At 45.0% G+C, this 25,064-nt stretch overlaps 1 protein-coding gene across 1 annotated transcript in view; it reads right to left on the bottom strand.

The window, feature by feature from the left end:
* Positions 1–3,605: 3,605 nt before the first annotated feature.
* The window catches only part of PHACTR3 (phosphatase and actin regulator 3), a 98,170-nt gene continuing 76,711 nt past the window's right edge, over positions 3,606–25,064 (bottom strand). Inside the window, exons 9-12 of the mRNA XM_062504967.1 lie at positions 9,972–10,027; positions 5,912–5,973; positions 4,940–5,080; positions 3,606–3,719 (exon numbers count right to left, since the gene is read on the bottom strand). Coding sequence (XP_062360951.1) covers positions 3,606–3,719; positions 4,940–5,080; positions 5,912–5,973; positions 9,972–10,027 — 373 coding nt within the window. The remainder of the gene's footprint in view (positions 3,720–4,939; positions 5,081–5,911; positions 5,974–9,971; positions 10,028–25,064) is intronic.

A 25,064-nucleotide genomic window follows, 5' to 3' on the forward strand; every position in this document is an offset into this window, starting at 1 on the left:
GTGTCCGGGTCCCCCAGCAGGCAGGCAGGGCTCAGTGCCACGGCTCGGTGGCTCTGGAATTGTCACAGGCTGTGCCTCCCCAGGAGCAGAGAGAGGCCGGGCTGGCTGAGGAAGGATCCGAGCACGGGGAGGACGGAGCCACTCAGAGCTACCCCAGGGTTCAGGTGCAGCAGTGACACAGCTCAGGGGCACTGTTTGACATTTAAAAGCTGCTCTAAGCAACCATTACAGTATTTTTATTATGTTTTTCAACATAATTTTAATGTGTTTTATATCGTATTTATTGCCAGGGGGAGTGTGCATCTCTGCTAAACAGGACATGCTGTACATGGATTATTAGCCAAGTTTAGTTTGTAGTTAACAGTGGCTCATCTACTCTGCTCAAACTGAAAATGCTTCTTCTGCTGAAGAAACTTTGCTCTCCTTTTTGTTTAGTCTTTTTGTATATTGCATCTGGACTATCATTATATTGTTGTTAAGAATTAATCCTATATTATTAATAATTAAATGATAGATATATGCATGTTAAAAGACTAGTTATGATGTTACATATTTCTGTGAAAAGCCAGCACGTTAAAAAATTACAATAAAGAGGAAAAAACACATCTTTGGATCGAATGGTGGAGTCATTCAAATCTTCAGCTGATAGTCAAGTAAGACAAACATTAAAATGTTGACACCACCTCTCCCAGGAGTCCTTAGTTCCTTCTCCCATTGCACTGACCCAGACTTTGTGTTGCACTGTGTCCTTACCTTCCATTCCTGCCTGACAGTTTCTCCAGGAGCAGCTCCAGTTCCTGTGATTCCATCCCCACCTGGGACAGGACTGACCCTGTGTGGGGGCTGTTCCCACCTCACAGCAATTCAGTAGTAGTCTATACAAACACTTTGACAGATTGCATTTTATTGTTTTCATACTTCATGGAGATCATCTCAATGAAGCTACAGGACCTTTTTCAAGTCTTTGACATTGAATGACTCCCTGGAATGGCAGCATTTCAGAGTCTTGCAGAGAAATGTTTATCTTGTGAGTGGATTCACCACTTGGTTCTGTTTCATCACATGTGGTTTCCAGCTATCAATGTGTTACTTTTCTCACAAGTATTTTTTTAGGAATACTGAGTAAATCCTCAGGTGCTTCTCAATGCCAGGCATTATTAAAATGTCTGGCTTTACATTTTTCTCAACCAGTTCTATTTGCTTTGTTATTAGCATTTAGTAACTTTTTCTTCTTACTGTCAAGAAAGCATTAATACCATTTGTTTGTTAAACATCAAAGTACATTGTTACATTTCTGCCTCTGGCTGTCCAATTTAGTAATTTTGAATAACAATGAACCAAATTGTCATTTTTAGAGGGTCAGAGCCTCAACTGGTGCACAGTGACAACCAGCTTATGCTGTTCCACAAGATGGAAAACCTTAGCTGAGATCATCCTTTTGCAGACTGTGTTGATGAAGAAGTCAGATGGCTTGCTGGATAATAATTATAATCTCTTCCCAACTATCCCTGGGAAAAAAAAGAGCTTTAGGAAACATGTTCATTTCCTGCAATAAGTAGTCATTTAATTAAAGAACAAAAGTAACAGGAATCAAAAATGCTTGCAGCTGTGATTCTGTTAGACAGTATATAAAAAAGAATGAAATTATAATACATTAAATTAGTTTTTAGAACATGAACTTAGGTGTTTTACAAACTAACTGTGGTAAGTTCAAAATGTCTTGTCAACATAATACTGGATGACAGAGTGTCATGTCCGTTTATGTCAGAGGCCTTGGAATGGTAAAGGCTGTACATGCACATCTCCTTTTCCAAGGCAGGCTGCAGACCAGTTCCACACAGGTGGGAAAGGAGAGGAGGAGGCTCTTCCAAGCAGCTTCACTTCAGTCTTTTTCAGCAGCTTGTCCCACTCCACAGGCCAGACTCTTCTGCCTCCAGAGCTCGGGGCTGGCGTCCTGTCCCCAAGTGCTGCAGAGGCTTCACTGCAGAGTCCTTGTGTCACATCAGCGTCCAGGGAGCCTGCACTGAACCTCAGGGAAAGACTTCAGTGTTCCCTGATGAGTGTTCAGCAGCAATATCAAAAAAGTAAAGACAGATTCTTCTCAGAAGAAAATTTCTATGGCCTGTGAAATCTAGGAGAAAAGAGAGACGTTTTTCAAACCACTTTGCAATAGAATTCAAATTTTTTTATTCAATTATTTTATGTTAGAGTAACAAAATTTGTAAAATCCTCCAAAAGTATTCATCCTGTTTAAAGGTACCATGACAGTGCTGAAGAATATTAGCAACTCTTAATTTTCCCCAGCACATTCCTACCTCTGTGCCATGACTGTAGCACAGCTACAGTCCTTAGGGCCCAGTGTACCTCGTTTACATTTCTTTGGGAATGCAATTGCAAATACAGGTAAGTAGCTGACTTGGGCTTTTTCTTCAGTAAATGGAGCCACAGTTTGTCAATGGTAGCAATATTCATTGTGCAGTGATCTTGTTCTTTTTTTAGAGTTAAACAATGTTGAAATGCTTTGTAAAGTATGAGGAGATAGTGTTGGTGGAATGTTTGATAGTCTTGTGAGTCTGGAACTAATATTCTTGCTCTGTAGGTTTGTTCTTTTGGCTGAGATCCGTAATTAAAGCCCCAATCATTTGTAATGCCCTAGCACTAACTGTAAATTGGAAGCCTGTTTACTGCTAATATCCTCAACAAATTTCAAAATCTCTCATTATCACCTACTTAAACTCCCCAGGTAGCTCCAATTAGGAAATGTATAGCTCACTTCCAGACTGAAACTGCAGCCATCCCTGTTCCCTTCCCACATTTCCTTCTATTAGTGCAGTGAAGCTGCCTTGCCCTCAACGATGACTTTTTGCAAGTATCAGTGGCTGGGGAATCAGCCTCTCATATTGTTTCTCCACTTAAGGGAAATGAATGTTTTAATGTGTGTTTAAACACAGTCCCTGTCACCAGTGCTGGCACATGGAGCAGGCACTGCCCTGCCCAGGTTCCCAGTGCCCCAATCACGTGGCAAGTGACAACAATCCAGACCTGTTCTCTCTCCTGACCTCCTCCTGACAGGGAGTTAAGTGTCATTAAGTTACCTGGGGTTTGCTGCTTCCAATAGCAGCTGCACTGACCAGGAACACTGAAATCCCCAGGCTGAATCCTTTAGAAGAAATCCAATTAGAACAAAGGCATTACCCCTGGGCACTGGCCTGTTGTGGTCGCTGCAGTTTTGTATTTCTGAGCAGAGCATTTTCAGTGTTTGTGGTAAGGCTGTAGACTCAGGTACATTTAATTCTGAGATCTTTATACAGAGTATTAAGTTGTTCTACTTTAAAAACTCATCTTGTTTTCTCTATTATAGACTTTATTTTTTTTGTCCTGTCTTTGAATATTTGGTGCAAGGAATGCCAGCTGAGGGATGCTCTGGAGAATATCTGCAGGTTTCTTGATACGTGCTAATAAAAGCCCCCCCAAAAATGAGAAAATTGGGTTCTCTTCAGGAAGAGAAAAGCTCCAGTTTTCTTTTAATATTAACCTCCTTTGCATATTCTCCCACATCCAGCTTGTAACAGTAAAATCCACAGTTTGGGACTCGAGCAGAGTTTTTAGCAGACAGCAGAAATGAACAGCTGGAAAACTGACCTTGTCAAATGTTTGCTCGATGCATGAACCTCCATTTCATTGCTTTTGTATTCATTCAGCTCTTTCCGAATTGCTGCCTAGGAACGGAAAAGAGAAATAATGAACAAATAATTTTGTGTTTGTGAGCAAAATCCCTGCAGAGCAGAACAGTCTTCTGGGGTAGAAGAACCAGGTATTGGGTATAGCAGAGCACTCTGCTGGTAGAAATGCTGAATATTTGGGTTGTATGGATTGGTGACGCAGTACTTCTCATTTGTTATTGATTGCTGACAGGGTCACCACTGTCTAGAAGCAGTTCTGACAGAACAACACCTCAGGGCTGGTTGTCTCACATTTAATAGGATTCCAGTTAAAATTTATTAAAGATTAAGAGAAGCTTCCAAGAAACTGATCCATTTTTCAGTCACTAATGCAGAGGTGCAGCTCTGACCCTGACTTCCTGACGTGTGGCACCAATATGTGCAGAACTGTCACTTTCTTAAACCTGCCTTGTTAATTGAAACATGACCATTGAAACAGTAAAACCAAGAAAAGTCTATTTTAATAAAAGTACATGCAAGGACAATATATAAAATCCTTATTCCATTGATTACTATGGAATAGCTTATTCACCATTTTAGAGAGCTTGGGAGAACAGCTACTGGAGCAGAAGTGCTCTGTTCCTTTTCTATGAGTCCTTTAAACCCATTTGTCCCTCACTGGATGGAAACCAAAGTGTTTGATATCTACGTATCAACACAAAGCCATGCTAACAGTCCTGTGTTTGCCATTTTGCCAGTAATTGTCCCAGCATCCTGCTCCTTCTGTTTCCTGCAGCCCTGAAACTTCCCAACTGTTCTGGCTGGAATCATGATGAACTATTCTCACTGCTCAAGCATCTAAATGTGACACTTAAATTGGGCTGTAAATCAGCTACATGGCAGGTATGTGATGGGACAAAATGAGAGCTTATGCTCAGGAGAATATGGGTCCAGTGACTCCTGGAACATTCACAGGAAACAGGAGAGAAAATTTTTGCTTATTTGGGACAAAACTTCCAGTCTGAGAATAAAGATTAACACTCTATAGGCTGGAATTGGTTTTGAGTAGGAGCCCAAAAAATTGTATCCACCTTTTTGGGTGGGTCGAAGCCTTTCGGGTACTAAATTGGCTTTTTTATGACGTTGGTATGATTTCAACATAAAAATTCATGGTGAAGTTTACAGAGATGAAATGTCACAGAAGTTAAAGTCTGTTAAGAATGTGATGTATCATTACAAAGCAAGGAGAAAGCAGAACTTTGTGCTTGTGTCAGTACCTTGTCTGCTGCTGACAGTCGTGTCCATGGTTTGTCCGCTCTCCTGTCGTAGTCCTGCGCTTTTGCCACTTCCACATAATCACTGAATCGAATCAGGATCTTCCTGTCCCTCAGTTCATCCACTGTAGGTCTCTGGTTAAGCTGTATTCAGAAGGTTTGTGAAATAAAACCAGGATTAATAACAAATGAATCAGTAAAAAATGCAATATTTGCTTTTTTTCATCTTGACTCAGTGTGCATTTGCATATATGGAAAACCACCCAACCCTTGGAAACTCCAGGGAAATATTTCATCATTTGGAGGACAGCTAGCAGAGCAATAATGGTTTAAATGGAGCTGTGGGCTACAGCACGGTGCCTTTATAATGGACAAAAGAAGAAAATATTTTAAGCCAGATACTGATAAAATCTATTTTCAAAATATACAGAAATCATGATGGATTTTTTTATGGTCTCTGGATGATTCTGGATGCTGTAGGATGTTCTACTATAGGCAGATCTCAGCACTAGACCCACTGTAAGAATTTCAGTCTAGCTTTATCAAGTTATCAGCATATTTGGTCTGTGATTCCATTAGGATTTCTAAGAACAGAACAACAAGGTCTTATTCTGAGAATATTTTAAATGCCAAAAGAAATGCACTAAGGGAGCAGATCTGGTGTTCAGCAGGGAGACTGCTGTGCTACAAAGAATGAAAAAGTCCTTTTCCAGTAATGGAGCTGAAAATATGCAGTGTGCAAACAAATACCCATTTTCTGAGTAAGCTTATATGTAAATATTCTACTAAATCTCATCTAGCTGAGGTAAGGTAGGTATGTCTATAATTCATATTACCAGACACTGCTATCAGACACTGCTGAGGAGGATACATGTTAAGGGAGGATCTGTGTAATAACGACCTCTATGGCTGGTTGATATTATAGTAATTTTGCTAAATTTCTAAAAGCTAATAGCAGATATTGCAAGATTTTACCTTTCTCGTCAGTCTCTGCTTGATTTCCCTTCTCTCTTCCTGTTCCGTTTGATCATTTCGTTCTGTGGAGAATATAAAAAAAAAGATGACTTTCCTCATGAGGAAGTTTGGTGTTTTCCCAAGTTCCAGGCAGTAATGAGCACAGCCAAGTGAGCAGCTGGTAGTTGTGTGTTTTGGTAATTCAGTGCATCTCTGGTGTGTGTTGGAGCACAGAGTCACCTCTCTGTGAGGACACCGTGCTGGTGCCAATGTCAGCTCTGAACTCCACGGGGATTTAATGAAACAACAGCAGCCACACCATCGCTCCACTCGGATAAACTTCAGAAGGAAAATCAAAACACTCCATAGCTGATCAATCATCCTGTTTTGCTCTCCATACTGCTGGAGCCATTCGTGCTGTCAGATGCTGAGGAGCCTCATTGCAGCAGCTCCAGGCAGAGCCTGTTCTGTGCTCAGTCCTGCTCTCTCAGGCTGCATCACTCTTGGCCCTGAGCAGCACCTTGGCTTTCCCTGACATGAGACCCCTTTCTCCTCCCTGTCGGAGTTCCGCTCTGAGCTCACCCCCTTGTCTTTGTGTGTTGTGCCTATTAACATTCGAGCCGTGAGAACTCCTACACACTGGCTCTAAAAATAGCCCGGAGTGCTGTAACACTGTGAAATAGATCCCCTGCCTTAGGAAACGAGTTAATGGCGTTTCTATTCCCAGTACTATCTGTTACTAAATTAAGGCGTGAGCCCGTGACCTGAACAAAGCTGCAGAGCCAGAGAAAAACGTTTAACCATTCAGGGATTCTCTGGGTACTACCGTGAGGTTTATTATACAACTTGCATTAGGTATTTCCAGTGTTAAAGCACACACGTGATTTCTACTACGCCTCCAAAACCCACTAGCACTGCAGATGGATTTCCAAGTTATTTTTAACAATGGAGCATTTTCCTCCCTGATTTTTGCACTCATTAGATGACACTGAGATGCAATCAAGTCTATTTAAAATAACATAGTAGTGCATAGCTCCACCTGGCTAGGATAGAAATGTAAATCAAATGAATTTAAAATACTGTAATGTGCTGCATTACAGTTCAGTGGCAAGACACAAAATGTAAAGAGAACAGGTCAGCTAAAATTGGTGCTGTGTCAGGGATGAGCAGCTATTTCAGTCTGCAACGTGTAAAAGGAGAACAGGCTTTCAAAAGTAAGAGGGTATTCTTAGAGATAGCTGAAGAAGTTATTCATTCAGCTTTAGTTCACCCATTTTAGAGTAGATTTTGCCATTTTTAAAAATTAAAATAGATATTTTTCTGTGGTTTAGTGGCTTTTAAAGATGTGATATGCTGTTAGAGAACTGCCCAGAGAAGCTGTGGCTGCTCCTTTCCTGGAAGCCTTCAAGGCAGATTGGACAGGGCTTGGAGCAACCTGGTCCAGTGGAAAGTGTCCCTGCCCATGGCAGAGGCTGGAACAGATCATTTTTAAGGTCTCTTCCAACCCAAATCCTTCTTTGATTCTATGATTCTAATTCCCAAAGAAAAGTTAAAAATACACATTTCTTATCAAAATATATTTTTCCAAATATACTAAATGCAGAGTCATTTATTTCTGTTCACTTGGGTTCAGTGCTTATTTCCAGCTCCAAGAAATAAAAGAAATAGTTCCTTTAAAAAAAAAACAAACAAACAAAACCAAAAAAACCCTGAGATTTGATATGAAATGCTGCCAAGGGATTCTAGAACTCAGGCATTATTACTCAGACAGCCCAGAGAGGCTTTTCCCATCACCATCATTCTGCCCACACAGATCCATTCATTGCTGAGGGCTGGTTTTACAAATCTCAGCAGAGATGCTCCCAGTTCTGAGGGGGCCTGTGCAGAGCTGGAACTCATTCTGAGCCCTGCCAGTTCCTCAGGGAGCTCTCAGCTCTGTGTGACACTAAAGCATCTCCTTGACTCCAGAATGAAGCAGGGATTGTGCAGCGGGGTTCAGGAGATGCCTTCTTGGCTGTGAGTTCAGCTTTCTGTTGAGTACAGCAAGGACACATCTGACACCTGGGCTGTGATTTTAGTTCATTTGCTTTCCATGCTTGGTGGGAAGCCAGCAATGTTTCTGTGGTTAAAGGACTTGGAAGATCAACAACATTGTAAGAAAGTGCTGGCTTTAAGTTTGCTTTTTAAGTATTACTTTTATCTCAGAAACAACTCCGTAAAGGAGGTAAGAAATCACTTTTTGAAATCTTGCTGAGATTTGCTTTAAAGTGACAGTAGTTGTACTTTGTCATATGCTTCTCTTTTTTTTTACCAGAGTTGTAAAAATGTGAATTCTGAGTCCATAAAAGAACTTCTGTCAGCAGTACCAATTATGAACATCAAAGATGTTGGGAAATGCACAACTTAAAACTGCACAAACCATTACTACACCTAGAGGAGGTTGTGGAGATTTCACTGAAGGGCTTTTATACTGCTACAGCTCTACAGGATACTCAGCCTTCTATATAATGGCAGAGATAAACAAAATTGAAGTAGTTCTGAACCTGTATAAAGCCTGAGCAACTCAATCGAAGTCAATAAATTTGCTCCATGCTGGGAGCTCTTTAAATGAGATACAAATCGAGACCAGTATGTTTAGCTGGTATCCAGGAACTATCTTTAATTCTGCTTTATCTTCTTTCTGCTTTATCTCTCTCTAAGCTCATTATATGAATGTATTCAAACTTTTTTATTATTAAAACTGGTCAGTTTAACCCAGATTAAGGATGTAACCAACACACTTCTAAAAAGTAAACATAAAGGAACAGATTTTTCAGTGGAGATCAGCTTTTCTTTAGCCAGGAAAAAAAACCCCAAAGAAACAGATTTTCAGAGTTCTTGGTTACTGACTTGAAAATCTGTCCCCACATAGTTCAGGATCTTGGGTTACTGCATTTTCCTGCATCTCTGGTACATGACAGGTGAAGTTTCGTCAAGTTCACCCACTCATGTTACAAACAGGCTTTCCTTTTCCTCCCTGAGCTCTGCACATGCAAAATAGAGCTCATTTTACTGTGTGTGATCTGTGCATTGGAACTGTACAGAAAATATTGCTTTATATACATATCCAATATACATTGCCTGTGGAATCCCTTTGAGTGAAAACTGAAATGAAATCCCAAATAACTTCAATAGTAAGAGCATGAGGTTTATCCCTAGGAATCACAAAGAAAGTTCTGAGACATAAAATTTTAGGTAACGCAGTGTTAATGACATTTTTTCCTAGTGGATTACAATCACATGATTAAATATAAAGTAAACAGTGTAGGTAGCACTGCTTGTGTGACAGATTTCTGTATCTTTATGTTTTATGTTTGTTTAATGAGAACCTATAGTTCACATCATCCTGGGGTTTTTCTTTCAACACTAAATAGCAGATGGATTCCCCCTTTGGAGATCCATAGTGGAGTCAATTTCAAAGCTGTCTCTTACCTTCCCCTAATTCAGCAGTTTTAAGGGAAGAGCTTGTGTTCAGCACTTGTTTGATCCCTTGGAAACATTTAGGAAAGGAGTTGCAAGTTGTGCCTTGTGAATCTGAGAGATGCTGAGAACACTTCCCTGTGGCAGCGCCTGTAGCAGGCCAGGGACTGTCCCTCTAATAACTCTGATATCTCAGGCTGATCTTTGACTTGGCTTTGGGAAGATCTCCAGTGACATGAACAAATGGGCCTGGGGAGAATTACATTTCTGCAAGGATGCTTCCCCCTTCCACTATATTGTCAGTGCTATTCAGTGTTTGCCTGGAAAATCCGTGTCTTGAAAAATGTCACTCCAATTCTCATGGCATTGTGACACTCGGATTGTGTTCCCCTCTTGGACACCAGTAACAGTGGAATCAGAATGAAAATTATTTGAAAACCTGAACTTGAAGGGTTCTTTTTGTCCTAAAATTGCAAGTCTTTGTGAAAAATTAAAATGTTTAGGTACAGAAAATTATCCCAGTGAATTAATTTGTCTATTTAAAAATAATATGTTCTGGAAATGCAATCACTGATTTCAACAAGCACACATAAAATACGTTAGGAAAAAGAAAAGTACTCACGTTTCAGTATATTCCTTCTTTCTAGCTCCTCAACAGCAGGTCTTTGGCTGAGTCGCCTGCGGAAAAACACCAAAATCACATTTTGTACCATGCCTGTTCTTTGGAAAGTCTGTAGAATTCTGATTTCTGGTAGGTGTTTTCCTCGGAAGGGGACTACAAAAGCTCTCTCCAGGACTCGTGGAGAAGAAAGGGGAAAAAAAAGAGAAACCTGGCAGAGAATTATTTCTTATATTATTTTTCCCAAATGCCAGTAACGCAGGTAGAAGTTCTCCTCTAGTTTGCTCTGCTGTCAGTAAAACGCTTCCTCGGAATGTGCATCCTTTTCATGACACTTTCCAGACAGTCAGCTGGAACCAGCACTCTCCAGAGGTAAAATTCACTCTCAAAGTGGTTATCAAAGGAGTTTCACTGAGATCTTCTGCCTCTATCACTGCCTTCACCTCTTAATCACACGTAGCAGCGCGTTTCCTTTTCTCTACTCACAGCAGCAGTGCATCCTGACCAAAGGCAGACTGGCCAGAAATAAAGCTTTCCTGTGGTTTCCACAGCTCTGCTCCTGCCTGCTGAATGCAATTCGTGTGCTGCTCACAGCCTCGCGCTGTCTGAACGGAGTGTCTTGGTTCCACCTCCCCTTTTCTGTAGTGCTGCCTCAGGATTGAAGCTTCCAATCATATGATCGGTGCCACAGTGATTTTATTGCGCATACTAAATGAGACTCCCCCACGAGGCTCTGTGATATTGCAGAGGATCTCAGGTAATTGGAGGCAGGCACACACAGACACACACACACAGACACACACACACTGCATTTGCTGGCTTTCATGTCATAATCCAGCCGGCAGATCGGAAAGAGTTTCCGATGCTTCCTGGCCTGCGTTCTGGCAGCGCTGAGGATTCTCATCCCCTGCTCTCAGCAGATGTTGCCGAGCCGGAGATGAAGTTACAGAGACAAAGAAACACTCAGAGCAGGGACCACACTACAAACTGCAGCAGTTATTCCTCTGCTGGGTATAGGGAATAAATGAATAATTATAAAGTCATGCTGTAACAGGATCTACATTTTATCAAACCTACAGCAGATGGAAAGATGAAGTAATTGTTAACAAACTGAAAAAAAAAAAACCCAGTAAAATTACCTGATTCTAATTTTTCTTTGTTTTGTAAGCCTTACCCAATATACCTTCCAAATCAACACTGTGGTCATATGTTATCAGACCAACAATTCCTTCCCCTTTTTTAATTAAACTCTCTGGAAAAACTCTCATCTTTGGCAGCAGGAAGCACCACAACTACTGCACCAAATTCACACCAGCAGAAAACTCAAATAGATGATTTCTTGTGCAGAAACACCTACAGCTAACTCTCACTCTTCCTACCTAATGCTTTGTATCACCTGAGGCTTTTCTCCTGACCTCTGAGTTCTCTTTGGAGTAATAAACCAGATACTCCAGCAGCTGAAGTTGCAATAATCCCAAACTGAAACAGGAATGCTGAAACTGAGGACTTTAAACACGTATTTTTAATTCCCGTTACCCTTGGACTCCTCCTTCATTTCCCTTCATGTCTCAGAAATTACACAAGTCTGGCTAGGTTTCGTTTGAAACAGGTAAAGTGCATCTTATGATATAAATCAGGGAAGAATTACTTACTTGGAGAGCTCATCTGCAAATGAAAGGTCCACCAGACCTGCCTCTCTCTCTGCCATTCTTAATTACAGCCCTGCCATGTGAGATTGATAGATTCTCCCAGATGTGTACATTACATTTCAGAGACCCCTTTTAAACTGGGAGATTAAAAGCCTAACAAAATAATTAGAGCAGTATGAGAATGCAAATACATATAAATGTGATTCTATGACTCTGTGTGAATGCTCCATATTTATATATGATATGTATGACAGTTGATTATTTAAACCCTGTTTCCCTTTTGGCTTTGATAAATACATGCGAGTGCCCATTTTTCTGTGCACACCCTCAGCTTTACCCCCAGCAGAAGGCAAAGGTGCAAACAGACATGAGAGCATTGCAGGGTTTTTCCTGGGGTTTTCAGAGATACAAACCACACTTCCAAACTTTGCGTCACAGTCACAAGACTAGACACGGACTTCAGTTAAAAATAAATTTCTAACAGGGTTTCAAGAAGGTGAATAGAGTGAAAACACCAAGGAGAGTCACAGTCAAACGAGAAGCGCCAACAACCTCTGACATTGTTGCTATCAAGGTCCGGGGACGTTTTGGGTTTATTTGTTATTTGTACTGTTCAGGAGAAGCCTCTCTGTGCCCAGAAACAACTTTTGGAGCTGCCGTGGGGTGGCTGGGCCCGGGAGCTGCTGAAGGTGAAGGGCTCCAGATGCCCTGACAGTGATGGGGTCACAGGGGCTGGGGCCACACGGCTCTGCTGAGCTGCCCCGGGCGACTCGGGGCTCCAGACCCCCTTTCTGCCGGACTTCACCACTTTGTGAAGTGAATCCCCTGCCTCGTCCGATCGCCCCTGAGAGCGAGACCCCGTGGGTGCTGCGGGGGGGATGGCACAGGGCACGGCACCCCACAGCGGGGCACGGCACCCCACAATAGAGCACGGCACCCCACAGCGGGCACGGCACCCCACAGCGGGGCACGGCACCCCACAGCGGGGCACGGCACCCCACAATGGAGCACGGCACCCCACAGCGGAGCACGGCACCCCACAGCGGGCACGGCACCCCACAATAGAGCACGGCACCCCACAGCAGAGCACGGCACCCCACAGCGGGGCACGGCACCCCACAGCGGAGCACGGCACCCCACAACGGAGCACGGCACCCCACAGCGGGGCACGGCACCCCACAGCGGGGCACGGCACCCCACAGCAGAGCACGGCACCCCACAGCGGGGCACGGCACCCCACAGCGGGCACGGCACCCCACAGCGGAGCACGGCACCCCACAGCAGAGCACGGCACCCCACAGCGGGCACGGCACCCCACAGCGGGGCACGGCACCCCACAGCAGAGCACGGCACCCCACAGCGGGGCACGGCACCCCACAGCGGGGCACGGCACCCCACAACGGAGCACGGCACCCCACAATAGAGCACGGCACCCCACAGCGGGGCACGGCACCCCACAGCAGAGCACGGCACCCCACAGCGGGGCACGGCACCCCACAGCGGGGCACGGCACCCCACAGCGGAGCACGGCACCCCACAATAGAGCACGGCACCCCACAATAGAGCACGGCACCCCACAGCGGGGCACGGCACCCCACAATGGAGCACGGCACCCCACAGCGGGGCACGGCACCCCACAGCGGGGCACGGCACCCCACAATAGAGCACGGCACCCCACAATGGAGCACGGCACCCCACAGCAGAGCACGGCACCCCACAGCGGGCACGGCACCCCACAGCGGGCACGGCACCCCACAGCGGGGCACGGCACCCCACAATGGAGCACGGCACCCCACAGCGGAGCACGGCACCCCACAGCGGAGCACGGCACCCCACAATGGAGCACGGCACCCCACAATGGAGCACGGCACCCCACAGCGGGGCACGGCACCCTCAGTGCCCCCCTGCAGCCAGCCACAGCCACACAGCGACAGACATCTTCTGAGGGCTCCTGCCAGGAGAATGGTTTCATGTAGGAAACCATTTCAGGTGAGCTTGTGCCTCTGTTTGAGCCGTCCTCTGGGTGCTGCAGGCTCTGAGCAACAGGTGTTCTAATTCTGGGTATTTATTTCACATTTCCCCTGAAGCCGATCCGTGTAAAATCTGCCTCTGGCAGCAGCAGACACACACCCTGTGGGCTGAGCTCAGTGAGTTTCCTCGGGGGGATTGTCCATCGCTGCGGAGAGCCAGTGCCACGGCCTCGGGATCGCCGCCGCCCCTCGGGGACGCCCGGCCCGGGGAAACAGCCCCGGCTCCCCTCAGAGCACAGCAACAGGGCACGGAGACACTGAGGAGACACGCACGGCATGCTCAAATCTCATATTTAAAGGAAACAAACTCCAGCTCAATAACAATTATCAGCAGACCCCAGAACAGGGCAGAATCTCTCCAGTGTGTGATTCTGGAGGATGAAACACGCGTGCTGTGAAGGAGCCTCTGTGAAAGCTAAAACCTGAGCCCTCCGTGACTATGGATGGTCTCCACAGGCTTTGCAGAGAGAGGATGGTGTATGAGGCAGGTGCAGGTGATTTTGAATGAGAGTCCTGGCTCATGTCCTGTGGATCCAGTGCAGTCGCTGTCCCTGGGCGAGGACGGCTCTGGGGCTCACCCGGGGGCTGCTGTGCTGTCCAGCAGCCATGGCTGGAGGGGCTCTTGGAAGGGCTGAGGTGGACAGGAGGCTCCAGCACTGCTGCAACACACCGTGGTCCTGGCTGGGTGAGTCTTGTGCTTTCCATTTCTGTTTTTTTTACCCTGGGATTCACAGTCCCACGTGGACTCACCTCAGCAAAGTGACTGTGAGCTCCATGGGGAGCACTTACATAGTCCACCACTTCTGTTGTGTGACAGTAATGATTTCCTTTCAGCTGATTTCAATTTCTATTTCTTGCTTCCGGGAAATTAATTAATGCTCTTACTTTCCTGGGTGTTATGAAATCCTAGGTTTGGGTATTTTTGTGCTGTCTGGTGAAGCAGGAGTTCTCCCTCTGAGCACCTGTGGGGCCAGTTCTTTCAGGGAAGGTCTTGAACCTTTCTTGAAAATGCTTGAGTAACTTGCAGACTGGTCCTGCCTCTGTCCAGATTCCCCCACAATGTCAATGGAACTGCCATGTCTCATGTTAAGAGTGCTCAGTCCAGGATTTTGCTTCCCTGTTAGTTTAAACCAAGAGATGCCAAGAGCAGTGGTAAATGAAGCTGAACTGGCAGCACCTCAGAGGTGACTGCAGCTGCCTCTGGGAAACTGAACACAACTGGAGGCACCAGAGCCACTCTGCTGTAAATGGTGTCTGGATACAGTTCAGAGATTGCTGCACATGTGTCAGAGATGCTCCAGGTTTGGACAGACACCAACATTTTCTCATAATACTGAAGTAGTCACCATAAGTGTGTGGGGGTAAAAGGGGATGGACACACAGCCCTTCACGTGCAGCTATTTCTCATGTTCAGAAAAATTGCAAAGATTTTGTTACTGTTCTGTGCAAAGTGAGCATAAACCTTCAAAGCAGCAGGTATTCTTCAGTTGTTTGAAGCTTGGGCAGCATTCTGGGCATATTTTCAGACTACCTTTAGAATGTTTTCTCCAGTATTTTGGGCTCAGAGAGATGATAATATGCATTTATTATAATCTCTCAGAAGCCAAAGACTTTGCTTGCTGTGTTCTCCCAGTGTTACTCCTGTGGGTGAGAGGAGCAGGTCATTGCAAGTTAGCTCAGTCACCTGTGGTTCTCTCCAGAATACCCTGCAGGTAAAGCCAGCTGCTCTGGGTGTCAGTGCACCTCAGGTGCTCAGAGTTTGCACATGGTCTCGAGGTATTTGTTTTCCCCCTGCAAGGTGCACATGGGAATCCTCTGACGTCCATGAGTGCTCCCTCGGCTCTAAGAGAGGCAGGGGAGCTGTGGTGCCTGTTTTTTTCCCCTGGTGAGCATGTGTAGTGTACAATTGCAGCAAAACAGGCTTCCCTCTGCTATCAGAGCCCTGCAGTGATGGTGCTGGACACAAGCACAGGTGCAGGTGTGGGTTTGGAGTGTGGGGAAAGCCACAATGGGCTCATCCCCTCTGGAGCAAGGTCACAGGTTTGTGAGCCCAGCGACTCACACATGTGCCTCTGACTGCTGATCAGGAGATCAATATTTGCTTCACACTACCTGATTGTCTCCTCCACACTGAAGAGAATGAATGTCTCAGGACCACTGTTATACAAGGATTGATCATATTGGACAGGTACAGGTGACTGAGTGCTCATCAGGCTGAGGATCTGCACGTCACCAGCACCCAGGGGCTGCTGTCAGATGGGCAATGCATCAGTGTGTCCTGTGAGCAGGAGCTGCTGCCAAGTCCTCTGCCCTCACAAATACCCTCAGCACCGTCTGCTTTGTTCCTTGTGGGAGCTGCATCCCAGCAAAGCCACAGCAGGCTGAGGGCTTGTAGGTGTGGGCACAGAATGGCTGATCAGAGACCAATTTAGAACAGGTACAGCCCCCCCATGTGCATATGGGGCTATGCTGATTTCCCACACCTCAGACAGTCCTCCCTTTCTAGGCATTCCTTCCTCTTACTAGTCTGTATCTCACCTGCCTGGCACATTCAAGCAGAATCCAATGAGAAACAACTCAGGTTTGTATGGTTTCTTATGTGTCCCCAAAACGTGTTCCTGTTTCCCAAATGTATTTTTTCATAGAATCTGTTGCATAGTATCTGTGTATATGATTGCCACAAAACTGATTTTCTTTTGGATTTGTAGCTAAAGCCAAAAGTTACACTTTGGAATCCTGTTGCTGGTGTTAATAAGATCCATGTGAGTCTGATGATCTCCTCCAAAGGGAGGAGTGAACTGGGTGGACCTGAACACGTGCATGTGCCTGTGGCCCTGGACTGACAAGTGAACAATCAATCCAGCCATCAGTAAATGAGCTGTAGCCAGCAGCAATTGCATTGATTGTTCCTCATGTCAGGTGGTTTTGCAGATGAGTCGGGAAGGGAGGTGATGGGAAGGATCCCTCTCACAGCCCAGGCAAAGGGAGGAGAAATGGGAGTACCCTGGTTTTGCTTCTCATAAAGCTGCTTGTGTCTGCTGCCCATCAGGAGGCAGAGGCTCTGCCTCTTAAATTGGCATCTCTGTTGCCAGAACATCATGTTCAATTCAACAAGAAGTTTATTTTCATCCTTCCTATAAGTAGCTGTGAAGAGGATGTGTGCCAGGGTTTGAGTCACCCACGCACTGCACTGTGCCTGCTTGCAATGTACAATTATGGGTAGTAGTAAATCTGTGGTGGGAGGGACTTCTCTGTTACTGTGTGTACAAAATTAGAAGGCAGACATCTAGACATAAACTTGTTTTTACCCCAAGGTAATTCTGGATCATGTAAAAAGTGGGAACTGATGTGCCAGCATTTCCCATAACAGGAAAATCATAGAATCAGGATAGTCTGAGGTGCAAAGAACCTTTAAAAGCATCTTGACCAATAGCAATGAGCAGGGACATCTTTTGAGTAGATCAGGTTGTTCATGCAAGCTGACACTGAATGTTTCCAGGAATGGGACATCCACCACCTCTGTCAGGAACCTGTCCTAGTGTTTTTCCACCCGCACTGTAAAAATATTCTTTCTCTTCTCTAATGTAACCCGTCCTTCCTTCAGTTTAAAACCATTCCCCCTTGACCTATCACTATCTGCCCATGTAAAAGGTTGCTCTCCCTTTTTATTAAAAAAACCCTTTAATCCCTGGAAAGCCCCAAGTTGGTTTCCTTAGAAGCTTCTTGTCCCTAGGCTGAACAACCCCAAAGCAGAGGTTCTCCAGCCCTTGGAGCATCCAAAAGTGTCCTCCAAAGAGCAGTTGCTGACCTTCTGTGACAGTAGGGAGCTCAGAGCAGTGTGAAAAGGGTGAGATAGTTTGGTAAATGTTGTGAGTTGCATTCTTAAAAATTGCCTGCTATTTGTGTCTCTGTGCCATTGTGAACTATTTTTTGCTTCCAAATAAGAAAACTGCAGATAAACACAGAGGCTATAAATGTTGCCTTAATTACATGTGTTATTTATTTGTTTGGCCTTTAGTTCTGTCTGGATTTTCAAAGCTGCTTATCAGCATGAGTTCAGTTAATTATGTTGTCACTCATCTGTCAGGCAATTATACTTGTCCACCATTATCATTTCTGTGATAGGAGCCCTGCAAAGAGTTCAGATTTCAGCTGAAATAGAAACTACACATTTGCCCAGCATGACCCTTGTATCATAACCCACTGTCCCTGAAGGACCTGCCCCGTGACAGGTTTGTTATTGCACAGGGCTGTCAGCACTGTGTGGGCTGAAACAACACAGCCAGGACCTAATTGTGTCAGGGGATTCAGGTGGAGAGGGCTTGAGGGTAATCACTGTTCTCACCACCTGTGAAAGCCCTGCTGCATTTGACCTTTGGGTGCCTAATTTTCCCAAGGTGTGAGGAAGAAAGGCCAGGCACAGCTGGGAGCAGATCAGGACCCAGTTCAAAGATCTGCTGCAAAGTTCAGTGCAGATGCTGAGCATCCTTCCATCACTGCAGGAGGCTTTTGCTTTCAAACCCCTCTCCACACTCAGATAAGGACACTTAGAGGATACTGTTGCACATTCTAGGACCAATATAACATAATGGCTTTAATTTTCATCTGAGTTATTAGTTAATATGCAAGACCTAGCATGCTGGCAGGGGGTTGAAATGTAACAACTGCTTATTTCAGAGCAGCAGCTTCCTCCTCTCCCTTCCACCTGCTTCCCCCACTCTGTGGTTTGAGAGCTGCTGGATAGTAATTTTAATTTGATAAAATTACAATATTTAGTCATTTGGGTGACAAAAATACAATGGGTTGTTCAGCCAAAGATGTGTTCCCTGTCTGTAGTTTGATGAGTGTCTTGTTCAGCAGCAATGCCACTGTGAGCAGCACTGTTCTCATGAACAGCAGCTTGTTCTCACTTCTGCTCTGCCTTGCAGCTGGGCAAAGAGCTGGTTTGGGGAATACTTTCAAGCTAAAAATAGCTCAGCAAGGCAAAGTGCTGAAAGAACACACTCTTCAAATAACAGAGCAAGTGGTGCAGCTCCCAGTGCCCCTCCTTTGCTGAAAGTTGAGGAGAGCTTCAGGCTGGGTATAAAATGGGTGTTGAAGGTTCTTCCAGCAGAAGCCAAGTGCTGGGTATGACCTGGTCACACTGTGCAGGTCACTGAAAATGGTTAACATTTCATTGTAAAGCAGATTTTCCTTTTTTTATTATTATTTTTTTTAATTTTTATTTTTATTTTTATTTTTATTTTTATTTTTTTTCTTTCCCTCTGAAACAGGAATAAAAATCTGGAACTCTGTGTTCCTGCAGAATGAAAAAGCAGAAAGCAATCCTACATATCTCAGATTTGAGCAAATTGAGAACATTGTAGGTTTGATGCTTCAGGACAGGCAAACAAAAGCAATCATATAAATCCCAGGGTTTTAGTTCTATCTCACTATGTGTTTATTACCACAAGAACATTTTAAATAAAGACATCTGCCACTGCTGAAATGATACTAAAACCAACTCTGATAGCAGCTGCATGAGCAGCAGGAGGGAGTCTGAAATGACCAGCAGACAGAGGCAGACCTCAGCCCCGTGGTGGGGACTGCCACTGACCTGAGACTTTCCTGTCCTCGTGATAGTTGCATACTCCTGGGTGCTTACTGGATTGTGATAAAAAAAATAAGCAAAGTGGGGGAAAAGGGGGAAAAAAGCTAGGTTTTAACTTCGCTGTATGAGCAATCCCTAATACAACGTTTGTGCCTGTTCCCTTCCAGGGAGGCTGAGGCTGGCTTGTCAGCCACTTTTGTGCCCTGTACAAAATGAAATGTCTGTGGGCTCATGACTCAATTTCCTGGGAAGCCAGGAGTGCGATTTCAGCCATGGCAGTCAGAGAGGACAGGCACAGGATGACAGAGAGACAAATCAGTTTGGTCTGTAGCTCTAGCTCTGTTTCAGAGGGCAACAAATAGAGCTATTGTCCATGGGTGGAAGTGTCCCAGAATATCCTGGCCTCAGCTGGGATGCTCAGGGCTGCACTAAGATCCTGCAGTACTGTGCACTTAATCCATAAACAGTTGCCCCTACAACAGATGCTGCTGCAATGTGCCACTGTGGGATTTGGGTCACTGGAAGAATCCACAGCTGGATTTGCAGAGACAGACAAAGTATTGGTGTGTGTGGGCTGTCAGCTGTGTGTCAGGTCTCCTCCTCCCCCTCACTCCATGCAGAACGATTTGAGAATGGCCCTTCTTGCCACGGGTGTGAGCTGCTGGGGATTTCCCCATGAGGAGTGACTTCTGAAGAGCATCCCTCCCTGTCACCTGGAGGTGTATACCAAGGACCCTTTGGCAATCTGCAAAGCCTGGGGGGTGACAAATGAACCTCTGTGAGATGAATTTGCCTCTGCAAGGAGCACACACCCCAGAGCTGGGGGCATCAAGCTAAGTGAGCTGTGAACCTCCTAACCCAGCAGCTCCAAGCAGGAGGGGATGTGCTGTGGCACTTCTTGCAAACACCTTGTAGTATCAGGCTTGATGCCAAGGAGCATCTTTCTTAATTAATGAAATAAATCAAGGCAAATGCAGCACTCTCTGAGTACTTTGTGTAATCCCTGAAGGAAAAACCTAAATGACAGCAATTTCTGAAGCTGCAAATGCTGCTGGGACAGACAGGTCCTGCTGGGAGCATGTGTGTGGCTGCACACCTGCTCCCAGACTGCAGGAGTCTCTCTGGGAATGTTCCCCCTGGCAAGGCAAGTACTTTCTAGTTCTCGCCTGTCACTCACCCACACAGCCTCTCCAAAAGGATGGGATCTCCCTTCAGACAGCATTTCACCATCTGCTGCACTATTTTCTGTTCCTCTCATGCACAATATTGTCGGCCCAGCATTTTCCAGGACAGAGTGAAACCAACAGCCTTGCCTCCCACTGTCACTAACCTTGGCTGGCCAGAGCCACACTAGCCTTTGCCCACAGCAGGCTCTGAATCCTGCTTTTGACTGCACTCCCATTTATTTGCTTTTAACGTTTTGCCTCTTTCAAAAATTCTCTTGAGGTTATCTGTTGATTTTTTGCAATACAAAGAGTGTTCCTGCTCTCAGTGCAGAGTGAAATGAGAAATTCCATTGACAGCTCAAAGATGTGGCCCAACAAGTCTGTAGGGGTACAAGTCCTCAGGTCTCAATAATCAATTTTGTAGTTCTTTCACCAGCAGCTCTCACAGTGCTCTCTAAACCTGGTGTACGTGGTTATCTGCGTTGTACAGAATAGGAGAACGTGGCAAACTGTCTTGTCTGAAAAAACGGATTTGCAGCCCCTCTGGGAATTTATTCACTTCCCTCTGTAAGTGGTATTTCAGTAATTCTGTTTTTCTTTGTTTTTTAAATTGGACAGGGTGAGGAGTATGACTCGATGCCACTAAGTGTGACACTGAGCACTGCAGACAGGCTAACTTACAGGAAAATACGGGCAGGATTTGAGTTTTAAAACTTCATCCTTATATTCTGTCTGCTCTTCCCCAGAGCTTTCTGAGACCCTCCTTAACTTTGTTCAGGATCCTGTGTTTAGTTAGGGTCACAACAATTCAAATAGAATTTGCTGGCAAATTTCACACAGAACAGAATATTCTGATCTTCTGAAATCCAGGTTACTCAATTGAATAAAATGCAAGAATTCCATTATGTGAGGTCATGTTTGGACATTACAGCCATGGTTTGTTGTGGTACAACATGCCCTGTCTTTCACTGACAAAGCCCAAGGCTGCCTCGCAAAACCTTTGTTCGTGTTCTCAGGAAAGCATCCCATTGTGCCACCTCCGCGATTGTCCTTAGAGCTGTTCCCTGCCTGAGGCAGGACTGCAGGGTGGGGAAGGCCAGGCAGAGCTGTGGAAGCTGGCAGTGACTCTCAGAGCTCAAGCAGCCTGTGCACACCCTCCCTCAGACCCCGGTTTTCTGCCTGTTGCAGGTGATGCACAGCAAGTCACAGCACTGTGGTGCTGGGCCTCTCCCCGACCAAAATTCCCTGCTCACCCTGAGCCTCCTGCCCCCATCACCTCTGTACACCCAAGCTTGGCATTTCCACACACATCGTTCTCTGTTACCTTTTTTCTTTATGGTGTAAACAGGCTGATGAATGGATTTCTGTGAGCTTAACTGCACAACGCCCATAAATACAACTTCCCTTACCACATCAGTCCTGGTTTGTTTAACCTTTTCTTAAGAAGGAGGATGTTTTCCCCCAGCTGGGTGGTATTTGGAAGTGCTACAGCTACTCCCAGTGATGATTCTAACAAGGCTGCAGTGTAGCCTGGCCAGAATGTGGCTCTTGCAGACGCCCTCAAATTAGGCTGCTCTCTGTGCAAGAGGCCAGCTGCTTTCTGCAGAGACTGCTGAGAGGGCCTGGCTTTAATTTTTTTAACATAATTTCTGAGAAACTAATGAAGTATTAATTCATTCAGAATTTAATTTGCTTAATGGATATGATCATCTCAAGCATGACACTGGTGGTTCATCTGTGAGCAAAGTAGTCTTGGTTTTGAGAGTTGGTTTTTTTCTGCAGTGAGGCACTCAGGTTTTATTCTGCTCTTTGTTTCTTGGCTGAGTAGTATTCTGTATAGCCTTTAGAAAACAAAATAACTGTCTCATCTTTGCAGAGCAATGGACTAACTAGATTGCAGTACCTGTTTCTAATGTGATTTAAGACTCAGATTTTGCCATCTTGGTGGTTCTTGTTTCCCAGTTGCCTTGATATCCTCTGCATAAGTGGACTTTCAACAGGAGGAGGTCCTCAGCCTCTAAAGGTGTGGTCCATTTCTTCTCAATTTCACTGGATACAACCATGAGCATGGATTGATAAACCTGGGAATCCCTGTTTTTGTTTGCTTGTTTGTTTTCTGGTGTGTTACATGTAAGAGCTAAAGGAAAAGACAGACAAGAAAAGTGCTTTCCAGGAAAGAACAACTCTCCAGAGTCTGGGGAGGTCAAAGAAGTGTGCTGGCCACTTGGATGAGTTAATTATCCTGAAAAACAGATACTGAGGGAAACTCACAGCACTCTGGCTGGCTCAAGTAGCTCCCAAGACCTGATTATACAACTGCAGCTTGCTAGGTGGGCAGAGGCAGTGGAATCAGAAAGACTTAGCTAGAGCCATGTTTTAATAATTGATACAATTGCACATCATCTGTTGAGCAGTGATTGAGGAAAATCAGTGGCCTTCTGTTCAGGCCTGTTTTCTCTCCTTCCCCTACTTTGTATTTTCTAAATACTTATTTCTTTCATTCTTCTCCCCCCTCACTTTATCTGAAGTTATTTCAAACACATAGACACTGTGCTAGACTGACCCGTTTTTTTGGGTTTTTTTACATGAAAGCAGCAAGCCCAAGCCTCTGATTCCTGAAGGAATTGAGATCCTGAATGAACCAGGCTACAGAAGCTGTGCTCAGAGCTGCAGGAGGAGGGAACTGTAGTAACTCATAGAATTTGGTGAACCAGAAACTGCAGGGTATGAATTACAGTTTCCTTGGATCACATGTACTGAAACACAGTTTTTTTGGAAGTGAGCTCAAAAATATGATCAAGCTCTTCATGGGAAAGTACAGGTGATTCATGTGAAAACCCTCCCCATAAATCAGGGATAAATCAGTGCTGTCCCTGTCCCCAGGGACAGTGTGTGCAGTGAGGAGGTTTTTTCTTCTCCAAACCAAGACACATTTTACATTTTGTGGGAGAAGTGACCATTTAGGTATTCTGAAGGCAATTCACTGCAACAGTCGTGGTGACACTCATTAATATTCAGTCTACCAATAAATTTGGTTAGGTTTAAAAGGCAAGTGGGAGGAGAACCAACACAACACCCAAACTTTACCCTTTTTTTGTTCTCAAATGCTTTCAAGTGGCACATCTGAATTGGATGTGTTGAAAATCATGCAGCCAAAACCCCTTCTGGTTGAGACTGTGCTTATACAGCCTTTCAAATACACACTGTCCATCCCATCTGGCTTCTCTTCCAACTAACTGAAGTAAATGCTTGGCTTTAAGTGCAGAAAATATTTTTCCTGAATTTTATTAATAGATCTAACCCAAAAAAGCGTAATCCTAAATCCTCTCAGTGATACAGTGACCATACCTTACAAAGTGAGGGCAGGCACTGTGAATGCCTGAATCCCTCCCTGCCCAACCCTTGGTTATCAGAAGCTCATATCAGTTACAGCACCTTGTTCTGCTCAGGTTTTCATCCCACAACAACACAAATCACTTTGACAACCACAGCAGCTTACTTTGGTCTCTATTGATTAAGCTCTGCAAATTAAATTAAAGCAATTTCTTCCTGTAATTACTTGTACTGCAAACCCACACGAGCTCAAGGACCTGAATCATAATCCAGTGTAAGGTGAAGCATTACAGACTGGCATTTTATGCATTTCCTCTTTGGTTTATGACTGCTTGTCACACCACAGGGATAGAGCCCAGATCTTCAGGCGAGTGGAGGTGCCCAATTTCTGGGAAGGGATGAGCTGAGCATGTGCTGCTGGTAGTGGGCGGGTTGGCAGGGCAAAACAAGTGTACTGTTTTTTTCCCAAAAAGGCTTTTTCCTTACTCAATGACACTTGCTTTAGCAGTTTTCTTGTGAGCTTATTTATGTGATTATGCTGCCCTGTGATACCTACGGCTTTCTGCACTCTGATTTTTTTATTTCTAGTTTAATTTGTGCCACTTACACCAGATCTATTCGAGGAATTGACTCTGTGTCCCAGAAAAGGCCCTGCATATTCCTATCTGTGTTTCCACCTGCTGCTCTGCTCTTCTCTTGCCTGCTGTGCTCTGACCTGCTGCCCTTGCCTTCACTGTGCTGTGGAAAACAGATTTGATTAGGAATTCCCAGTACTGGAGCCAGGGAAGTAGAACAGAGCAGTGTAAGGAGATAGTGTCTTCCCAGAAGACAGTCTTTAATCAGCTGTACCCTGTGAATTTGGAACTTCATGTTGTTGCCTGGCAGAATTTACTGCCTCTGCAGTGACACTGCCTCCTGTTTGCACAAATGCCCTCCATTTTCAGCAGAAAGTGAATGCTGAATTCTCAGCAATACAGGCCTGCACTTGGGGCATCTCTGGGTCATGCGCTTGTGTTCAACCCAGAGGATAACCCAGGACTAAGGCAACTGTGGTTCAACCCATTATAAAGGCATTTAAAAATTCTTGCCAGACAAGCTGTAGGCTGATCTGAGACAGCAAATTGCTCATTCTGGTTCAGCTGCAGACCATGGCTCTTGCCCAGAGCTGACTGGGTGCTCCATAATTAATTGTGCACGAGCTGCTGAAGCAAGGAAGCACCTCTGGTTCAAGAGCTGCTGTCCAGAGGGCCTGGTATGATCACACACTCAGTGAGGTCAGGTTCACTTGCTGACCAGGGATTGGTGTTAGTGAGGTCCATTCTATTCTT

The sequence above is a fragment of the Cinclus cinclus genome, chromosome 18 (assembly GCF_963662255.1).
Source record: "Cinclus cinclus chromosome 18, bCinCin1.1, whole genome shotgun sequence".
Classification (NCBI taxonomy): Eukaryota; Metazoa; Chordata; class Aves; order Passeriformes; family Cinclidae; genus Cinclus; species Cinclus cinclus.